This window comes from Castanea sativa, chromosome 3, assembly GCF_040712315.1.
Source record: "Castanea sativa cultivar Marrone di Chiusa Pesio chromosome 3, ASM4071231v1".
Lineage (NCBI taxonomy): Eukaryota > Viridiplantae > Streptophyta > Magnoliopsida > Fagales > Fagaceae > Castanea > Castanea sativa.
In genome coordinates this window covers 21,399,837-21,423,126 of record NC_134015.1, presented here as the reverse complement: position 1 = coordinate 21,423,126, position 23,290 = coordinate 21,399,837, and the positions used below count along the sequence as shown (strand labels likewise).

The window sequence follows — 23,290 nt, the reverse complement described above, 5'->3', positions numbered from 1 at the left end:
AATGTCATAATTATTAAACAACACCCAGTTTAAAGAAAATAATTTCAAAAACAAATCAATTTATTGATTGAATCATCCGTATTTCAAACTCAAATGTGTAAAATGAGTTTTATTAGGGTAATATTTTTTATGTAATTGGCTAATCCTTTGATAAAAAGCATTTTAATTGTAATTACGTAGATCTAAGTTGAGTTTAATGTATCAAGAAGTATATTGTTCAAACATATCAAGTAGTATCACTAAAGACATGAAGTTTGATCCAAGAAAAAATGTTTCATTAAAGCTTGACACTAGTTGCTATCGAAGGTTAGTGAAGCTTGACATAAGCTCGATCTATCGAAAATTACGATTTCAAATTTTTCAGATCTGAATTTCGACTCATGATAACTTGAATGATTAGGGTTTCTCTTTTTACAACCCTAGACATATATTAGGCTTATTTTAAAAGTCATCAAGTACCAGAACAGAGACCTAGAACTCATATATTTTGTATGAAGCTACTGCGTTTGTATACCTTAGAGTTTTGTAAGCAAGTGTTTCATGATCCTCATCGTTTATGAAGTGAAGAACTTTGCAACCAGCAATAATCGATTAAGTTATTGGAATTAGTCACGTACTAGAATCCGTGCAAATGAGCTAATCACATATTGGACATTTGTCCAAAGCATAGAACTCTACTACAAGATCAAGTTCAATTGAGTATTGAAACAAAGGTTCATTTGTAAGCTAGTATTTTGGGATAGGCCAAGATAGTGGTAAAATTCCTCATGCTTGTAACTAATTGATTATTAATTAGTGGTTTCTTAGGAGTGATAACCTTAAATTCACTCGATGAGGCTTTTGCCTTGCGAAAGATTTTCCCCATTTGTCAACAAATTACCATATTAATTTATTCGTTGTTGCATTTAGTTTATTTGGTGATTTGTTGATGTCTTCACGATTTGTATGTTATCTGACCTAATTAACCAACTTGGGTAATTGAATTAATTAACTAGGGTCAATCTATTTTAATCCAACAAGTTTGTTTATGCCTAACCCGCGCATGAACAGTAACTTTTTTTTTTTTATTTTATTGTTTTCAGTTTTCAGTTTTTAGCAAAATAAGCGGTATCCAAACGCATCCTAAGTTTGAGTAGCTTCTTCCATACATCACTTCCATGATTTCTATAGCTTCGTGCATGTTATATTATGCATTGTACATTATATTCATAGATCCTTTTCAAGTACATGCTTCATTTAATATGATCATATGAGATAAAAATAAATATATAAAGAGTAAGAATTTTTCAATAAAGAAATAAATAAAGAGGAAAAAAGAATTTTTCATGTTATAACTGATGGGACTGATGAAATAAAATACAGACAAGCTTAATAATGCAAACGACACCACTCTCTCAGACGAACCAAAGCAGGTATCCACATCACTGATGAGGATACCAGGATCATTCAATGCTGCCAATAATACCTCAGGCGGTTACAACACCAGCTGAGTAGACCGTTGAGGGCATATTAAAAATCCATTACTCAGCAAGGAACGTTACCAAGAAAGGCATTAATATCACAATAGCTAGAATCCAGAGGAACATATATAAAGCCTTCACATCACCAAGACGAGGTACACACACATATGATCACAATATATATTGAGTTGTTCTAACCTGTTTGATATAAGAATTCCTGGGTACTGACTTTGGCATCGGAGGCGTTGTGGCAGGCACCACACCGGTGACTATTTTGGTGAGCTCTTATCTCTGTGACGCAGGAGAGTGCCCGACCCCATCTGGATGAACTCTATACAACTGATGAACTATTGCTTCATCAGTTTAATGCCGTCTGTGGGGTAGACATCTCCATACTACAGTTCGAAAACATAGTTTCCATCAGTTTCATTATTCAAATGGAATCCAACCAAGTTTCAGCGGCTTTGGCTTAACAAGTCCAAGCTATTGCGGCCACTGTTGAAGAACTAACCAGGCAGAATCAGGAGATGAGACAAAGGCTTCAGCAGGAGTAGAATCAATCCAAACCTATCCACGAGGATGAAGGAGAAAGCCACGGGAGAAGTGACCAACGAAGGACCACTACCCCAGATGAACAACATTCTGATCTTCTCTAGGAAATGAGGAAGGAGATGGATGAGTTGAGAAATGCCATTAAGGAGAAGACAGATCGGAGCCTGGATAGAATGGTCAGGGCAACGGATTCTCCTTTTACCATGGCAGTCTTGGAATGACCAGTGCCGGCGAAGTTCCGGCTGCCTCAGCTCGAGCCTTTTGACGGGCTTAAAGACCCCCAGGATCACCTTAATACCTTCAAAATAACATTGGACCTCCAACAGCCCCCTAACGAAATAATGTGTCGTTCCTTCCCCACCACACTTAAAGGAGCTGCTAGGGAGTTGTTTACCATATTTCCCACCTCGTCCATTGATAGCTTCGAGCAGTTAAGTAGCACTTTTCTGTGCCATTTCATTGGAGGACAGCGTCCTAAGAGACCAGCGGACCACCTACTCACTATTAAATAAGGGGAGAAAGAGACCCTACGATCGTACGTGAAATGCTTCACTCGAGAAACCCTAAAAGTGGACGACGCTGATGACAAAGTACAGTTGACGACCTTTAAAGCAGGGTTGAAGTCTATAGAGTTTGTGGTCTCGCTAGCAAAGAATCCACCCAAGACGATGGCAGAAATGCTCCGAAAGGCACAAAAGTACATGAGCACAGAAGATGCATTAGCAGCCATAGTTGATGAAGGAAAACCAGCGAAAGAGGGAAGGAAGGAGGATGACCGCAGGGGGCAAAAGAGGGAACGCCCAGGCCGTCGAAGTAGTAATGGAGATAAACGGAAGGACGAAAAAGCTCCACAGACGGTAAAATTCACCCCTCTAATTATGCCTGTTGACAAAATTTTGATGCAGATTCAGGATCAACACTACCTCTAGTGGCCGAGACCCTTACATTCATCCCCTAATGTGCGTGACAAGAACAAATACTGCTGGTTCCACAAGGATCATGGCCACTACACGGAGGATTGCCGGGACCTGAAAGGACAAATAGAGAAGTTGATACAAAAAGGAAAACTGCGGAAGTATGTGAAGAAGGGAGAGTCCAGCAGGTTCACAGATGGCAATAAAGCCAACGTGAATCCTCGTCCAAAAATGGGATTCGTCCATCCCAACCACCCCAAGATGTGATCGGGGAGATAAGCACAATTGCAAGGGGGCCGCTCGCGGGGAGATCATATTAATCCCTCAAGAAAGCACGCCAGAGACAAGTGAATAGCGTCCATATAGTACCCTCATTCAAGCAGAGACAGACGAACCAGGACATGTCTTTCAACAAAGAGGATGCTCGAGGAGTGAAGCAGCCACATAATGACCCTTTGGTTATAACGCTCACAATTGAAAGGTTCAATACCAAGAGGATCCTTGTAGACAACAGTAGCTCCACTGACATCATGTACTTACCGGCCTTCCAGCAGCTGAACTTAGATCCTGGGAGATTGCACCCATTTGACTCCCCCCTTGTTAGCTTCAGTGGGGACAGGGTATATCCCAAGGGCATAGTGACGTTAAAAGTCACAGTAAGGACCTACCCGAGGCAGCTAACCCGTCAATTGGACTTCCTGGTGGTAGATTGCCCCTCCTCTTATAATGTAATCATTGGAAGGCCTACGCTTAACCAGTGGAAGGTGGCTACGTCCGCCTACTACCTGAAAGTGAAATTCCTAACTAAGGACGGTGTCGGTGAAGTGAAAGGGGATCAGGTCTTAGCTAAGGAATGCTATCAGGCTGTGCTGGCTGCAAAGGGAAACCATACGTGGACAATTGAGGAGGAAAAAGAAGACAAATTAGAAGCTTTGGAAGCAGTGGAACTCGTTGAAGGTGAGGCGGCCAAGGTGATGAGGATAGGAACAACCTTAGGCCTCGAGATGAGGACAAAACTCATTCAATTCCTCAGGGAAAACCTGGATGTCTTTGCGTGGAGTCACGAGGATATGCCCGGTATATCACCTAAAGTCATCCAGCACAAGCTGAATGTGGATCCGGGGAGAAAGCCCATCCAACAAAGACGACGAGTCTTTGCCCTCGAATGGAACCAAGCGATCACTGACGAAGTTAACAAGCTGTTGTAAGTAGGCTTCATTTGGGAGGTTTATTATCCTGAATGGCTGGCCAACGTCGATGAGGAAATATGCATGTGCGCAGTAGAAAAATAATGGATCTACATCCTTCGCATAAGTTAACATGTACTATATAAGTTTCAGAATTTGAGAATGAGAGACTGTACCTTGGAGCGGTGACTTTCAAAACCGAAGATCAGAACCACTTGGGAAGGCTTTCAATCTTCACTCCAATTCCACTAACGCCCAAGATATGTGGTCTCTCAATCAGTTCCAAAGGGAGAATATCAAGGAGTGTTTAACACTTCTTACACCACTTCACAATAGTGTTCTTACAAAATTCTCTACAGAAAATTCTGTATATTTCTCCTTTTGTTTCTAACCGATTATTCTAATTGGGCTGGCCTTTTGGGCCTTTCCAATTTGGCTTAAGTGTGTGGCTTGGAGTGGGACCAAAAGGGACTAATAAGACACTAGCTCCAATGGGCTTTGGGCTTTTCTGTCAACTCTTGACAAGTCCAAAGTTACCATTAATTATATTTAATACCACTATATAAATATAGTTGCACTCTAAGTCTTATTTATTAAATTATATTCCAAGACTTTATTGTACATGTAACCCCTTCATAAAATATTCGTAGTAACACAAAGTTATGAATATAGACTGCCACATTGTAAATTACTACATCTTATCCTTGAGTACTTGGTTTAATCCTTTAAAGTTTTTCATTATATGTTTATGAAATCCAATTTCATAAATATATATACTTTAGTAACTCCTTACTAAAGTGGTTAGGCATAACTTTCTGAATAACAATCTCATTAAACTTATCTCAAGGGAATATTTTGTATTTCCATTAAGAGATTATGAATTCCATTTTGAGAATATATGTTCCATCAACACTAAATGTGGTTGCCCAACATACTGAGATTTGGACCGTTACTCTAAATCTCACTCTTGATATATCAAAGCAACCAACACCTCATGATCAAGTCCATTATTCTCTCAGGATTAAGAGTTCATGCAAATATAATTCGTGAGTTTATTATTCAATTGACAGTCTTTAGGTGAATAATAAATCTCACACCGGTCCTGTTCAATATATTTTAACTCTTAAAACATATCAACTAGAAATCTACATTTCCATTATCAAAATAAATCATCTTAGTTGATATGTTATAGTCTTCGTAGATGAAATGCCCGATTTCATCACCGACTACGAACTACAATTCTGAATTTACAAAGAACTTGTGATTTACGTCTTCTGTGACTTTTCACATAAATCACATATTATGCAACTCATGGACTAAATGATAATGTCCCAATATTCATGTTATTATTATTTTTAGATAAAAATAAAATAAAAAAATTATTAAACACAACATTAAGTCATACATAATAAAATACATAATAAAATACATAGCATCATACAATAGGATTTACAGGCACACATCCTAACAATCTCTCACTTGCACTAAAGACTATTGTGCACTAATCTAACTCCCATCTCCTCCAAATGTGACTCGAAAGTCCTTTGGGGCAAGGCTTTGGTAAAGGGATCCGCTAGATTTTTTGCACCATCAATCTTTGCTACTACCACATCTCCACAAGTAACAATGTCTCGAATGATGTGATACTTTCTCTCTATATGCTTTTCTTTCTTGTGATTCCTTGGATCTTTGGATTGTGCAACCGCTCCACTATTGTCGCAGAACAATGTAATGGGAACTTGCTCAATTCTCACGACACCAAGATCAGAAAGGAATTTCTTAAGCCAAACAACCTCTTTTGCTGCTTCACAAGCAGCAACATACTTGGCTTCCATGGTGGAGTCAACAATACAAGATTGTTTAACACTCCTCGAACTTATGGCTCCACCTTCCAAGGTGAAAGCACATCTCGATGTGGATTTTTTGAAATCTAGATCCGACTGAAAATCTGAATATGTATAGCCAATTGGAATCAAATCCTCACAACGGTAAACAAGCATATAATCTCTCGCTCTCCGTAGATACTTAAGAATATGCTTTACAGCTTGCCAATGTTTTGGACTTGGATTTAATTGATATCGGCTAATCATGCCAACTGAATAACAAATATCCAGTCTAGTATAAAGCGTAGCATACATGAGACTTCCTATAGCAGAAGCATAGGGAACTTGTCTCATCATATTTTCCTCCTCTTGAGTCTTAGGCCTTTGGTTATCAGACAGAGAAACTCCATGTCTAAAAGGAAGTAATCTTTTCTTGGAGTTTTGCATGCTAAACCGTTCTAAAACCTTATCTATATATCCAGCTTGAGAAAAACCTAACATCTTATTCTTGCAATCTCGCCAAAGCTTGATTCCTAGAATACAGTTAGCTTCGTCCAAGTCTTTCATATCAAATTGGCTTGACAACCAAATTTTAACCGATGACATTACTCCTACATCATTTCCAATTAGTAGAATGTTATCAACATAAAGCACTAGGAACATTACTACTTTGTCTTGATGTCTCTTGTACACACATGGTTCATCAAGATTTTGTTCAAAACCAAATGATTTGATTGCCTGATCAAATCTGATGTTCCATGACCTAGACGCTTGCTTAAGTCCATAAATGGACATTTTCAACTTGCATACCAAATGCTCTTGTTCTTTGCTGTGAAATCTTTCGGTTGCATCATGTAGATTTCTTCTTCAAGATTGCCATTAAGAAATGCAGTCTTGACATCCATTTGCCAAATCTCATAATCATAATTAGCAGCAATGGATAAGAGAATTCTGATAGATTTAAGCATGGCTACTAGCGAAAAAGTTTCATCATAGTCAATGCCTTCTTTTTGTGTATACCCTTTCGCTACTAGTCTTACTTTAAAGGTTTCAACATTTCCATCTATCCCTCTCTTCCTCTTGTAAACCCATTTGCAACCAACAAGTTTAATGCCATTAGGCACCTCTATAAGATCCCAAACTTTATTGGAATACATGGAATCTAATTCAGATTTCATAGCTTAGACCCAATGATGTGCATCTATATCATTTATTGCTTCATCATAAGTGTAAGGATTCAATTTAGCCTCTTCTGAGATAGCTTCATAAGTTTCTCCCAAATCTAAGAATCTCACAAGAGGCCGAACAATTCTCCCACTACGACGAGGCACCTGTGTACTAGACATCTCATGAGTAGTATCTTGTGGTGTATCTAATACAAGCACATCATCCCTAGTTTCATCCATTGGTTGTTTATCTATAGGTTCATTCATTTTAGCTAAGACAACTCTACTTCTAGGGGCAAAATTTTTCATATAGTCATTTTCCAAGAATTTGACATTTGTGCTAACAAACACTTTATTATTCTTATGACTATAGAATAAACCTCCAACTGTTCCTTTTGGATACCCTACAAAGAAAACCACTTTTGTTTTAGACTGTAACTTGTCAGACTTTCCTTTTAACACATGTGCTGGACAACCCCAAATATGGAGATTTCTCATACTAGGCTTACGCCCATTCCACAACTCTACAGGTGTTTTAGGAACAGACTTCGAAGGTACTAAATTCAGAAGATACATTGCAGTACTCAATACATATCCCCAAAAAGAAATTGGTAGAGTCAAATAACTCATCATGGATCTAAACATATCTAAAAGAGTCTTATTCCTTCTTTCAGCTACACCATGTTGTTATGGAGTTTCAGGTGCAGTCAATTGGGATATAATCCCATGTTCAGTCAAGTAATCCTTAAAATCACCTAGAAGATATTCGCCACCTCGATTAGATCGAATGACCTTTATGCGTTTACCCAATTGATTCTCAACTTCAGCCCTAAACTCTTTGAACTTGTCAAAAGCTTCAAACTTCCATTTCATTAGGTACACATAATCAAATCTAGAGTAATCATCAGTGAAAGTAATGAAATACTCATAACTACCTCTTGCTTGGATTGACATAGGACCACATACATCTGAATGTACTAGTTCTAGCAAATCTTGAGCTCTTCTACCTTTTGCATTAAAAGTTTGTTTGGTCATTTTACCTTCCAAACAAGATTCACAAATTGAAAATTCATCAGAGTCCATGGGCCCCAAGAGTCCATCTTTGATAAGTCTATGAATTCTATTTGAATTGATATGACCCAAACGCAAGTGCCAAAGATATACTTCACTAGTAGAAGGAAACTTTCTCTTTAATGATTTCACATGTGAATTATCATATAATTCAGAATTGTATAATTCATGCTTATCAGGAGTTAAAATATAAAGACCATCTACAATATTGCTAGAACAGATAAACATTTTATCCTTCTTTATTACAACATTGTCTTTAAGGATAATACAATACCCATGTTTACCCAAATAAGTTGTAGAAATCAAATTCCTACGAACATTAGGTACAAACAGACAGTCTTGCAATATTAAAACCCTAGAATTAAAATACAAATTAAGCATTCCAACAGATACAACTGGAACTCTACTCTCATCCGCTAAGGTAAGAAACAAGTCTCCTTCATTCAGCTTTCTGGTCTCCTAAAACCCCTGCAAAGAATTGCAAATATGATTAGTACATCCTGAATCCACACACTAGGAATCCGTAGGATTCTGTACCAAACATATTTCAAGAAGAAAAGAAGTTATCATACCCTTGTTCTTGGCAGCCTTAAACTTTGGACAATTTCTCTTCCAATGTCCTTTCTCACCACAATGGAAACACTTTCCTTTGAGCTTATTTCCTTTGTCGGCAACCCCTAAGGCAATTTGCTTACCCTCTTGCTTAGTGAAGTCCTTCTTCTTCTTCTTCTTCTTCTTCTTCTTCTTCTTCTTCTTCTTCTTACCCTTGCCTTTCGACTTAGGTTGAGAGGTAGAAGCTTCACCAACACTGGCTTCAATACTAGAAGTACCAAGGATGCCTTCTGTCGCTACCAATTCATTCATTATTTCAGACAATGAATAAACCTTTTTGTTCATATTATAATTCAGTCTGAATTCCTTGAATGATTCCGGTAGTGATTGGAGTATCATATCCACTTAGAATTCTTCATCAATGTCGGCACCTAAAACCTCTAATGTATTCAGATTAGAGATCATTGTAAGACAATGCTCTCTCACTGAAGTACCTTCAGCTATTTTAGTATTATAAATCTGTCTCATGGTTTCTTGCCTTGTTGAACAGCCTTACTCACCAAACATCTCCTTCAGACTATGCATAATGTCCGAAGCTAGTTCTACATCCTGCATTTGATGCTATAGAACATTTGAAATAGATGCTAGGATATAGCACTTGGCCATTTCATTAGATTTCTGCCAATGATCATATCGTTGTTTCTCCTCAGAAGGAGCATCTAATGAAGGAAAGCTAGGACATGGTTAAGTAAGCACATATTTGTGCTCTTCAGCTGTTAAAACAATGTCTAAATTTCTTTTCCAGTCAACATAGTTGGATCCAGTCAGTTTGTTTTGATTAAGAATAGCAACAAGTGGGCTAAATGATGCCATGATAAAATCTGAAAACAATAAACATGAATATAATAAGTAAACTGGACATTATCAATTTAGCATATAAAAATATAGTATGGAACCTTAATAAAATCATAACATAATATATGCAACGACAACCCAATCCCATATTTAATATTCCTCAGCATAGGGTGAACATAAAATACTATGATTGATTGAGAATTATTCTTATCAAACACTAAGAATATGTCATTTTTCTTTTAGCCTCAAAGTAATAATAGTAAGAACTCAGCATAGAGGATACTATAATACTTAGTCTAGTGTACACCATTGTCTAGAATTATGTGTAGCCACATTTCATCCCTTTAACAGGCTTATTATGTAGTACCATGATACAAACACCCTCCGCATGGAATGTAAAGCTCGAAGCTAAGACAAGGTGTTTGATCAAACCACTATAAACAAAGAAATCCAATCTAGTAGTACCATGAAATAAATAGTCTCCGCATGGAATGCTAAGCTCGAGGCAAAGACGAAGTATATATTTCACACTACTATGAACCAACAATGGAAGCCGTGAGATCCAACCATTGTATCTATCTTCCACTAGATGTTTTAAGATAAAGGTTTTTAAAATTAAAATATGCATAAACTAATTACACATAGCCTTGCTCTTAATACATGTAAAAACACTTTGGAAAAATTCTGAAACCACAGTCCTCGATCGATCCTTAACAGATTCTCGATCGATAGAGAATAAGTTCTACGAAGCTCGATCGATTCTCGACAGATCCTCGATCGATCAAGAAACCTTCTGTTTGCTCGATAGCTCCTCGATTAATCGAGAAACCATCTGTTTGCTCAATCACTCCTCGACAGATTCTCGATTGATCAAGAATCAATTACACAAAGCTTGATCGATGCTCGACAGATGCTCGATCGATCGAGCGTCGAGAATTTCAAATTTTTCAGAATTTTTCTAAGACAGTTTTTCTTTGTCTTCATGTACAAAACAATCAACATACAATCATAATGAACATAATTTGATATCAAAACTGAATTACATTGATGCTATAGCCTTAAAGTTCAGTTTAACATACTTAAACTAAAAATTAAACAACATCATAACATCAATATCAGTTTTTATCAAAAACAATAATTTCAACAACCATGCAGAAAACTATTTTCTAACAACATGAAACTATTGTCATCAATTCTAAAACTCAAAACATGTTAAACAAATACGAAATGAAGACCGCTCTGATACCATTTGAAGGAAATATGCTTGTGCGCAGCGGAAAAATAACAGATCTACATCCTTCGCATAAGTTAACATGTACTATATAAGTTTCAGAATTTAAGAACGAGAGAGTGTACCTTGGAGTGGTGACTTTCAAAACCGAAGATCAGAAACACTTGAGAAGACTTTCAATCTTCACTCCAATTCCACTAACGCCTAAGATGTGTGGTCTCTCAATTAGTTCCAAAGGGAGAATATCAAGGAGGGTCTAACACTTCTTACACCACTTCACAATAGTGTTCTTACAAAATTCTCTACAGAATATTCTGTATATTTCTCCTTTTGTGTCTAACCGATTATTCTAATTGGGCTAGCCTTTTGGGCCTTTCCAATTGGGCTTAAGTGTGTGACTTGGAGTGGGACCAAAAGGGACCAATAAGACACTAGCTCCAATGGGCCTTGGACTTTTCTGTCAACTCTTGACAAGTCCAAAGTTACCATTAACTATATTTAATACCACTATATATATATATATAGTTGCACTCTAGGCCTTATTTATTAAATTATATCTCAAGACTTTATTGTACATGTAACCCTTTCATAAAATATTCGTAGTAACACAAAGTCATGAACATAGACTGCCACTTTGTAAATTACTACATCTTATCCTTGAGTACCCGGTTTAATCCTCTAAAGTTATTCATTATATATTTATGAAATCCAATTCCATAAGTATATATACTTTAGTAACTCTTTACTAAAGTGGTTAGGCCCAACTCTCTGAATAACAATCTCATTAAACTTATCTCAAGAGAATATTTTGTATCTCCGTTAAGAGATTATGAATTCCATCTTGAGAATATATGTTCCATCAACATTAAACGTGGTTGCCCAACATACTGAGATTTTGACTATTACTCTAGATCTCACTCCTGATATATCAAAGCAACCAACACCTCATGATCAAGTCTATTATTCTTTCAGGATTAAGAGTTCATGCAAATATAAGTCATGAGTTTATTATTCAATTAACAGTCTTTAGGTGAATAATAAATCTCATACCGGTCCTGTTCAATATTTTTTAACTCTTAAAACATATCAACATATCAACTAGAAATCTACATTTCCATGATCAAGACAAATCATCTAAGTGGATATGTTATAGTCTTCGCAAATGAAATGCCCGATTTCATCATTGAGTACAAACTACAGTTCTAAGTTTACAAAGAACTTGTTATTTGCATCTTCTGTGACTTTTCACATGAATCACATACTATGTATCTCATGGACTATATGATAATGTCTCAATATACATGTTATCATTATTTTTAGATAAAAATAAAACAACTTTATTAAACACAACATTAAGTCATACATAATAAAATACATAGCATCATACAATAGGATTTAAGGGCACACATCCTAACATGTCGTACTGGAGAAAAAAGCAAATGGGAAATGGAGAATGTGTGTGGATTTCACGGACCTGAACAAGGCTTGCCTAAAGGACAGTTTCCCTCTGCCTAGGATAGACCAGCCGGTAGATTCTATGGCTAGGCATAAGCTGCTGACGTTCATGGATGCTTTTAGATGGCTGAGGAAGATCAAGAAAAAACTGCTTTCATCACAAGCCAAGGGCTCTATTGCTATAGGGTGATGCCCTTTGGACAGAAGAACGCAGGGGCAACGTACCAAAGGCTAGTAAACAAGATGTTTAATAAGCAGATTGGCAGTAACATGGAGGTGTATGTGGACGACATGCTTATCAAGAGTAAGAAGGAACTAACACATCTGGACGATTTGAAAGAGACGTTTGCCACCCTTAAAAAATATCAAATGAAGTTGAATCCTAGTAAGTGTGTTTTTGGGGTAGCTTTGGGAAAATTCCTGGGATTCATGGTGTCCTAGAGAGGGATAGAAGCAGATCCGAAGAAGGTACAAGCAATACTCAACATGACATCACCAAAGACCGTCAAAGAAGTCCAAAAGCTCACAGGGAGGATTTTTGCACTCAATAGGTTCGTCTCCAAAGCAACGAACAAATGCTTACCCTTTTTCAAGACATTGAAGCAACCTTTCGCCTGGACTAACGAATGCAAAGCAGCATTTCAAGAACTCAAATGTTACCTGAGAAATTCACCCCTCTTGAGTCTGTCAAAGGAGGGAGAGAATCTTTATCTATACCTGGTGGCATCAGCCACAGCCGTGAGTGCAGCCCTGATTTGAGAGGAGGAAAAAAAGTAGCTCCTAGTTTACTACATCAGTCAAGCTTTCCAAGGAGCAGAAGCCAGGTATCCCAGGATCAAGAAGATTGCATTCGCTTTAATAGTGACTTCACAAAAGCTACGGCCGTATTTCGAAGCGCATTCCATACTGGTGATGACGGACCAACCAATCAGGAAGTCCATGAACAAACCTGAGGCAGTAGGGAGGATGATCCAGTGGGCAATCGAACTCAGCCAGTTCGACATCGAGTACCATCCCAGAACAGCCATCAAGGCACAAGCTCTGGCAGACTTTATTGTTGAATTCACCCTTCTAGAAGATGACGACCGCAATAACGAGGCAGGTTAGTGGACAATCCAGACTGATGGCTCATCAGCCCAAAAGAGGGGGGGAGTAGGGGTCATCATAATCACCCCTAGCGAAGAAAAGCTCAAGTACGGAGTTCAACTAAAGTTTCCAGCCACCAATAACAAAGCAGAGTACGAAGGAATATTGACAAGGTTGAGACTTGGGAAGGCACTTGGAGCAAGAAACTTGCTCGTTCAGAGCGACTCAAAGCTAGTAATAGGGCAGATCAAAGAGGAGTACGAAGCAAAGGAGGAAAGAATGCAGAAAATGCCTCAAGCTGACGAAACATCTAGCCTAGGAGTTTGATAAAGTGGAGTTCGTACAGATCCCAAAAGGCCAGAATGTGGCAGCAGACCAGATTGCAAAAATGGCATCGTCAGAGGAAGAGCCAATAGGCACAGAGCTAAGCATGGAAATCCAAAAATGCCCTAGCATCGAAGAAGTCCCAACGTTTGCAATCCAGGGCATAAACAGCTGGATGACACCGATCGTGTCTTTCCTCCAAGACGGACACCTCCCACAGGACGCCAAGGAGGCCAGGAAGATCAAGTAGAGAGCAACCAGGTTCACAATCCTAAATGACAACTTATAAAAGAGGGGTTATTCCATGCCTTACTTGAAGTGTGTCAACGAAGAAGAAGCCAGATACATCCTGGAAGAAGCCAGATACATCTTGGAAGAAATCCACGAAGGAATTTGTGGAGACCATGCTGGCCCTAGATCCCTAGTAAGCAAAGTCATTTGAACAGGTTATTTTTGGCCAACTATACAAGCTGACGCGGTGGAACTCGTCAAGAATTGTGACAAGTGTCAGAGATTCGGGAACGTCCAACGACTTCCAGCAGAGAGACTGACAACGATATCATCCCCGTGGCCATTCACACAATGAGGAATCGACATCGTCAGCCCACTACCCCCAGGTAAAGGTCAGGTAAGATTCCTACTGGTTGCAATTGATTACTTTACAAAATGGGTTGAAGCAGAAGCGATAGCAACCATCACCGAAGCACGAATTTGAAGGTTTGTATGGAAAAATATAATCTGCAGGTTCGGGATCCCAATGACGATCATATCAGATAATGGGCGGTAGTTCAACAGCCAAAGCTTCAGGGACTTCTGCTCAGGCCTAGGCATCAGGAACCAGTTCTCAACCCCAGGGCATCCGCAGGCGAACGGATAGACGGAGGTGACGAATCGAAAACTGCTCAAGATAATTAAAGCCAAGCTGGAAGACAAGAAGGGTGCCTAGCTAGAAGAATTGCCCAATGTCTTATGGGCCTACAAAATCACTGCAAGAACCCCGACGGGCGAAACCCCTTTTAGGCTTACTTACGGCACTGAAGTAGTAATCCCGGTCGAAGTAGAAGTGGCCAGCATCAGGCAAGAGGCATTCCATGAAGGAAATAATGACGACGAATTGCTAGTCAACCTGGACTGCCTCGATGAATTAAGAGACAAAGTTTCTAACAAGATGACGAAGTACCAGTAGAAGATGGCTAAATACTACAATAGGAGGGTCAAACTCAGACGACTTGACATAGGCGACCTCGTCCTGCACAAGGTCACTACAGCGACTAGAGACTCTGCCCAAAGAAAACTATGTCCCACATGGGAGGGACCATACCGAGTCGTCCATTATTCCAAGCAAGGCAGCTATCACTCGGAAACCCTAGACAGACAAAGGCTCCCTCGACCATGGAACATTGAGCACTTGAAGAAGTACCACCAAAGGATGTAACAAATTGATGTATTCGTTCTCAAAATTAATAAAAGCATTGTTCATCTAACGTCTTTATGTAAACAGGTTGGGTCACAGATGAAAGTTACAAAAATCAAAAATGGCCAAGTAATAAGATTCCGCCTAGACGGATGTACATTACTGACGGAGCCAAGGGATAGTCTCAAAAAATAACTAAGTAATAAGATTCCGCCTAGACGGATGTACATTGCTGATGAAGCTAAAGGATTATCTCAAAAAGGCTAAGTAATAAGATTCTACCTAGATGGATGTACATTACTGACGGAGCCAAGGGATAGTCTCAAAAAATAACTAAGTAATAAGATTACGCCTAGACGGATGTATATTACTGACAAAGCCGAAAGATTATCTCAAAAAGGCTAAGTAATAAGATTCCACCTAGACGGATGTACATTACTGACGAAGCCAAAAGATTATCTCAAAAAGGCTAAGTAATAAGATTCCACCTAGACGGATGTACATTACTAACGGAGCCAAGGGATAGTCTCAAAAATAACTAAGTAATAAGATTCTGCTTAGACAGATGTACATTACTAACAAGGCCAGGAGATTAATAAAATCTTTGAAAAGGTGCAAGTCACAATAGAAAAACACGGAGAAAAACCCACCAAAGCAACATATCACAGGGATAACACAATCGCATGAATGCAAGTAAGTACGTAGTTATAAAAACTAAAACGGGCACTTACCATCACTTTTTTATCTAAAGGTCCTGAAACATTGGACCAAAACCAGTGTTCTCGAGATAAAAATAAAATTGTTCCGAAATTTGAGCCCAAAAGACAAGGGGCAACCAAAAAAAAGGGGAATTTTCATAAGTTCCAGGTTCAGGCGTCAGCGGCGGCATCGTCAATAGCAGGGGCATCCACAGGGACATCGGTCTCGGGGGCTAAAGGCTGGGCAGCTTCTTCAGCAGCCATCTCCTAGTCTACCACTTCCATGTCCAGTGTCTCCAGGTCTACTCCAGAGGGGTGCTTGATCAAGTATCTCCTCAACAGTTCAAACCCCTTGAAGTACCAACTGAAGAGCACAGAGTTGTACTCCTCAGTTTGCTGGAAGCCTTCTATGGCCCTAGCAACGACGCCTTGGACCCTCTCCCTGGCGGCCACAAGTTGCTCGTCCTTCTCCAAAACCAACTGTCATTCAATCCTGAGGTCGTCACTGAGTTTTTTGGCCTCTTCTTTGGCGAGGTTGACTTCACCCATGGAAGTTATCAACTCTTTCTTCAACTTTGAGTTCTCCACCTCCAAGGCCTTTATTCGTGACAGCGCAGACTCGACCTTAGCCTTCTGAGCGAGATACTCCAAGGGAAGATGAATGCTCTCCCCCAACACTTGAAGAACATGCAAGGAGATTAAACCTCAGAATAAAAAAAAATGAAACTAACACAAGAATGGTACCTGGACAAGCTTATGGAGATGACAACCCACCAGTTCCTTTGTGAACGAGCCCAAAAAGGTCTTTAAGTCTTCTGCAATCACAACTTCATGAGCCTTGTCCACTGCTAGTTTCTCATCGTCCCAGATAGTGGACGAGCGAGAATCAACCTTCTCCTTCCCCTTATCAGATACGCACTGCCTTTTTAAGGCAGGAGTAGGGATCTTTTCAATTGAGGTGGCAGGGGAAGCCGACCTCGTCGTCTCTATGCCCGAGACGAGGTGAGCAGCTGAAGTGACGGGGGGACCCTTCCCTGTGACACATACCACCTTCTTCCCAAGATTGGACAATGGTTCGTCCTTCTTGGCCCTCATCTTATCATACATATCTTTGTTGAATTTGGTCGTCATTTTTGCAAGAGGAAAACACTTGTTAAATTTTTTTTTTAAAAAAAACATGCAAGAAAACCTGATACTAACGGAACATCCACTTACTCTTTTTTCCCTCAATTCTGAGATTGCACAAGACGAAGGCAGAAGGCTCTGGGCTAAGATAGTAGAATGAAAGAGTCCTCAGGTCCACCAGATCGTCCCAATTCTCGACTGTCTTCACGTATTTAATCGCTTTTTCCACTCGCTATTTATACCTACTCTTAAGCTTGGGGCGTTTCTTAACTGCACAAAACAATGGACGAAGGAATTAAAAACTGAAGAAGCAAACACCACAAAACTCAAACAATGAGAAGAAATAATGATGCACCTAAGGTCGGGGTCCCCCACCGACGAGGTAACCTCGGGAGTTCACCCCAAACCTCTCCGGAGGAAGTCTCAAAATCGTCCCCAAACACAAAGAAAAACCTGGACTTCCAATACCTAAAAGACGAAGGTAAACTCCGGACGATCCTGGTTCTCCTCTCCCAGGGAACTAACTCATAATACCCATATTCCTTGGAGTCCTTCAATTGGTAAAAATAGATGAGCTCGTCCATTTTAAGCTCACCACCGTCTGTAGCAGCCAGCCATATCTCCATACAGCTGATCATTATCCTCCAGGAGTTGGGCATGAGCTGCCCTGGAGCAATACCGTAGCGGTCCAACAGCTCCATAAAAAGAGGGTGGACAAGGAACCTCAACTCACAGATGAAGGAAGATTCATAGAAGCAGACCTCCCCAGGAAAGAAATGACATGCCCGATCTTCCTTATTAGGCAGATGGACCCTAACCCGCTCCGAGAATTGGAACCTATCCCTAAACCTGCCTAATGTCTCTGAATCCAGCCCACATACCTCTTTGAGGGTGTGGAAAGCCCTAACCTCTCAAAGAATAGAAATGGATGTATCTCCTTCCACTGGGTCGTCGCTAGACGACAACCCAGTCTTGAGCTCACTAGACCTAACCTCAGACATCCTCACCCGCTCCCTCACTAAGTTCTCGAACCAATCGATAACTGCCTAAGCAAGGGCAACAGATCGGCCGAAACAATGCTCATATTGTTACTCTCAAAAACAAAATCCTCAAGATTTGGAAAAACACCTAGAGACCCTCCTAAATGCGCAAAAAGGAAAGAGATTGAGGGGCAAGCTGTCCAAACCTCAGAACTACCAACCATGGAAAAACCAAAGAAGCTAGACCAAAACACAAATCCTAAATAAATAAAAAAATCCCAGAAACCAAATACTAAAAAAGGAAGAAAGAAGACATCAGAAATTCAACACGATATAGGATTGCAAAAGAGAAGAATCAAAAGGAGAAAAGAGGGACATACCTCAAGTGGAGAAGGTAGGAAACTCCGCCTCGCACCAACTTACAGAAAAATCACTGAGAAAGAGATATTCGAAGCAAAGATAGGAAATTTGAAAAGAAAAGAGGAGAAAAGATGAAGTTTTAAAACAAAGCCCAGAAAAACTGAAAATCAGCGGGAAACCCAAGGGTCATACAATGGGAACAGTAACCGCTCCAACCATAAGGCACCACGTGGCCACAACCAGTATGGTGTCGCCACTACGCTTTTAATCCAGCACGAAACCCCAAGAATTGCCTGCAATCCAATAAACCTTTCGTATTCTATGGTCGACATGACATGTCATGACGACCACAGAATCCGGGGGCATCTAATGGGACTAACGAAATAAAATACAGACGAGCTCAATACTGCAGAGACACCACTCTCTCAGACGAACCAGAGCAAGTATCCACGTCACTAGCAAGAATACCAAGATCATTCAATGCCACCAATAATACCTCAGGCAGTTACAACACCAGCTGAGTAGACCGTTGAGAGCATATTAAAAATCCATTACTCAGCAAGGAACGTTACCAAGAAAGGCATTAATATCACAACGGCTAGAATCCAGAGGAACATATATAAGCCATCACATCGCCAACACGAGGTACACACACATATAATCATAATATATACTGAGTTGTTCTAACCTGTTTGATATAAGAATTCCTGGGTACTGACTTTGGCATTAAAGGCGTTGTGGCAGGCACCACATCGGTGACCATTTTGGTGAGCTCTTATCTCTACTGTGACGCAGGAGAGCACCTAGCCCCATCTAGATGAACTCTATACAATTGACGAACTATTGCTTCATCAATAACCATGATTGATTCTCAACAAAAAAAAAAAAAAAAAAAAAAAAAAAAAAACCATTATATGATATCTGTGAAGTGTGATGCATGAAATGTATGGTAAATTTGGTGTTTGTTAATTATGGGTTACAACTCATGTGTTAGAATAAATGCCAAGTGAACTCTTACAAGTTTTGATGTTTTAATTTTTTATTGTAAGTTAATTATAAAGTTTATAATAACTCTTTTATTAGCTCAAAACCCTAATGAATAAACATTAGTCTCAAAAGACCAACCCCTTTAGCTCGGTTCAAGCTAAATTTTGATGCCTTGATTTTCAACGAAGTCGAGGCCACTAGTGTTAGAGCCATTATCTACAACAATTGAGGAGAAGTCATGGCGTCTTTATCGGCAAAGGGTCCCCCAATGGCGAGTAGTGAAGAGGCAGAGATCTTAGCATGCTGTCGTGCAGTGGAATTTGCAGTAGAGTGTGGCTTTACAGAACTGGTTATTGAAGGAGACAACCAATCACTCATGACTGCTTTGAGCTTAAAGAAAGGCTTGTCGTCTTGGTTGGGTCACATTATTCAAGACGTGGTATGCTTGATTAATAGGCTTCGATGGTCGCAGGTACAATATGCAAAACGAAGCGCCAATACTGTGGCCCATGCTCTAGCTAGATATGCCAAAGATCTTCTCAATGAAGTTGTATGGATTGAAGATTCCCCTTCCCCAGTTGTGGAGGCTTTGTATTTTCACTCTAATTCTATCTAATGAATTTTGAGGATGTTTTCCTCTTCAAAAAAAAACTTATGATAAATCTTTTCCTTTCAAAATTCACCATTTTAAATAACTCTCTAAATAAATAATATATATTTAGGGAAATGTCATACCATCTAGCCCCATGTTTTACTTGATCCTTGAATTAATACATATATTTTATTCATAGGTCAAATATTTAACGGAATTGAGTTAATTTATGCTTTTGACTCCAAATTAAATGTCTTGTCATAATTTTCAAGAATTTTTTTTTTTTTTTTTTTTGAGGTTTATCTTTGTAGAATTGACATTCTGTGAGAGTAACTTCCATACTAACTTGAATCATATTATTTTAATAAAATAAATAAATAGTTGAATGATTTGAAGTCCATATGCTCTAGTATGAATTTTTTTTTTTTTTACTCTGTTCATACCAATATCATTTTTAAAAACGTTTAAACTAGATACTTTGACATGATAGACTATTACTAATAGATCATTGTTTCATGTTCATTTGTAACTAATGGCTCTACTATTAGTGTACTTGACTTTTGTGACAAATAATATGTTAATGTAGAAATTCTTATGAAACCTTGTGAACCTGGCTAAAAGCCTTTTCTTAAACTTCATTTTAACTAAAATAAAATGCTCATACTTCCAAAACATCATAATTCTTAATAATACTTTTTTAAAGAAAAATATTTTAAAATAAATCAATTTATTGATTAAATTATCCATATTTTAAATGTGTGAAATCATTCCATTGTATATAACGTGTAAATGCTTACGCTTGAGTGAGTGAAAATAAATGGCTACAAATTTCATAAGAAAACTTGTGGTGACAATGATGGAGTTGGTTTTCCTTATCCTTATTGAAGTCCATGCCAATCACCTTGGCTTCACCTCTTTCCATCCTTTTTCATTTTCAATCTCATTTCCTCATCTCTTTAAACTTGATGAAATTCAAAAAACAGATCACGATTGCTTCAAAAAAAAATTTGAACTGTGTGAATTAGAATTTGAAGTAGTTGAGCTTGGAAAATGTCTTATGCGTTCTGACGTAGACTGCATAAATGAGGTTGGAATCCCATGGGATATGGGCATAACAAAATGTGTAGGTTCCTGTACTAAAAAGATCTCTTATACTATTCTACATACATATTGTGTGTATAAGTGTTTTAAGCAGCATATTATGAATCTTTAGGATGCTATTCATACAAAGAATGGAGGGGCTACCTCAAACTTTGATTTGGTAAGAATGTTCTCTCTCTGTCGAGCATAAGAATGTAATCATACAAGGACAATATATTTGAAAGGAATCAAGTTGTGGTATATGAACCTTTGGCTAGAATATATGATTTCTAAACTTTATCTCAAAACATTTCAAATTTATATGTCTAGATTTCACAACATTTGAAATTTGATAAGTTTGGAATTAAATTATGTTTTAAAACCTTGAAACTCTATTTACTGGATTAAATTTAATATTATTTCAAGTTTAAAGGAAATCATTTAAATATTGCTCAGATATTAGATTTCAAAATACTATTTTACATGAACGGTATTGAATCACTATAATGATATAGAGACAGTATTTTTTTTTTTTTTTTTTTTTGAGAATGAGACAGTATCTTTTGCGCCTGGGGCATATGAAAATTTTTCAATGATGTATCTAAAACCTATAATATTGTAGTTAATTTTTTTTTTCTTCTAGTTGTTGTTAGGAATTGAAAACGTATGATTTTTTATATGTAAAAATGTAATATCTATAATATCGATACATAATAAGTTTTTTAATCAAATTTTTTATATATTTCAAAAAAACACTTTTTTTTTATTACTATACTAGGTTATATATGGCTGATTCTCTGTAAATTGTAATCCAACCTAACTTGATGAACATTTTTTTTTAATATGATTTTATGTGCGATTTAAAAGTTAATACTCATAGATTTTTATAATTTATTAATGATTTAAGTAGTAATTTCAAAACCAAAAGAGATGCAATTTATTGTGTTACCTACGGTAAAAATTGATTAGCTTTTTTTTTCTTTTTTCTTTTTTAGTTTTTCATGAATGTAGCTATGATAGAATTTTTTTCACACCTATGGACCAACCAAGTTGGTATTCGAAATATTGTAATTTACCTTATGGGAGTCTATATAATTTTGAATTAGATGCCCTTTAAGTTTGTTTGTGATTTTAATTTGCTCATTATGCTACAATATTTTGAATTTGATCTTTTAATTTTTGTTTATATCATTAAAATGTAGTCCAATTTATGTCAAAAAAAATTTCTAGATGATGTGCCATTAAAAGTTTTAGATGTCACCTAGTCTATAAAGATGGATACTCACTACTCGACGTGGCTTAAATGGGATATTAAAATGACAATATATGACCTCCAACCCTTCAAATTTGATAGGCCATGAGTCAATAAATTATTTGTAGACTACTTGCATGCATTGTCATGAGAAGCCTAGATCATTCATATTTGTTTGTAGTTTCTCAAGGCTGCATTAAATGATCTTATTCTTTTTAGAGTAAATATATTTGAACCTTACTCTTCAATATTGTATCATATAGATAGCACATGCTTTATTTATCCATTAATTTCTCCCTCGTAGTCTCTTTAACCCATCACTCTGTTTTTCATTCTCTTTCTTATGTAAATGATTATGTCTAAATTCATTTTCTTAGAGCTTTTCTTCTTTAAACTTTGATCCTTACTCTTCAATATTGTATCATATAGATAGCACATGCTTTTGGGTCCGTGTGGTTGAGAAGATGAAAAAGTGGGAAAATAGAAAATTGTGGGAGGATAGAAAAGATTTAGTTTTTTCTCATTTGTGTTTGGTTAAGGGGTCGAAAAGTGAAGGGATGAAAAACATTTTTGTTTGCTTGAGATGAGAAATGAGAGGATGAAAAATAAAGTTGGTACAAATTTACCATTATGTCCTTACTAAATATATAAACAAAACGCAATACATTTATTATTAAAAAAATTGTATGGACACTTTAATTTTTTTTATTTATAAAATAAGAAAATGCTAAAAGGATAAAAAAAACAATAAATAAAAAACAAATAAAAACAAACAAAAAGAACCAATGTGTACTGTGCAAAATTTTATCCCAAAAAAAGAAAAAAACCAAAACCAAAACCAAACTAACATGAACGCACTGTGCAAACAAGAAGAAATTTTATCCAGGCAAGAAAAAAAAAAGGAAAGACAAAAAGTTGGATGTTGGATGGAGAAGGGAAATTTTTTCCAACACATATCTTCCTCCTTTTCTCTCACATTTTCTCCTCATTTTTGAGAAAACAACTGGGCTCCACCACTTTTCTCTCTCCCTCCCCCTCTCAACCAAAAACCTTTCCCACTCACTTTCTCTCCTATTTTCCTTCTTTTTTTCTTTTCCGTCCCCCTAAAATCCACCCAACCAAACAT

General features: G+C 37.8%; 1 protein-coding gene across 1 annotated transcript; it reads left to right on the top strand.

Moving 5' to 3' along the window:
- The first annotated feature begins 3,327 nt into the window (after positions 1-3,327).
- LOC142628670 (uncharacterized) lies at positions 3,328-4,134 on the top strand. The gene has a single exon (XM_075802718.1). The coding sequence runs from the start codon at positions 3,328-3,330 to the stop codon at positions 4,132-4,134; it is 807 nt and encodes a 268-aa protein (XP_075658833.1).
- The last annotated feature ends 19,156 nt before the right edge of the window (positions 4,135-23,290 follow it).

Coding starts and splice junctions, on each gene's coding strand:
- LOC142628670 (XM_075802718.1), top strand. CDS start 3,328: ATGTCTTTCAACAAAGAGGATGCTCGAGGAGTGAAGCAGCCACATAAT.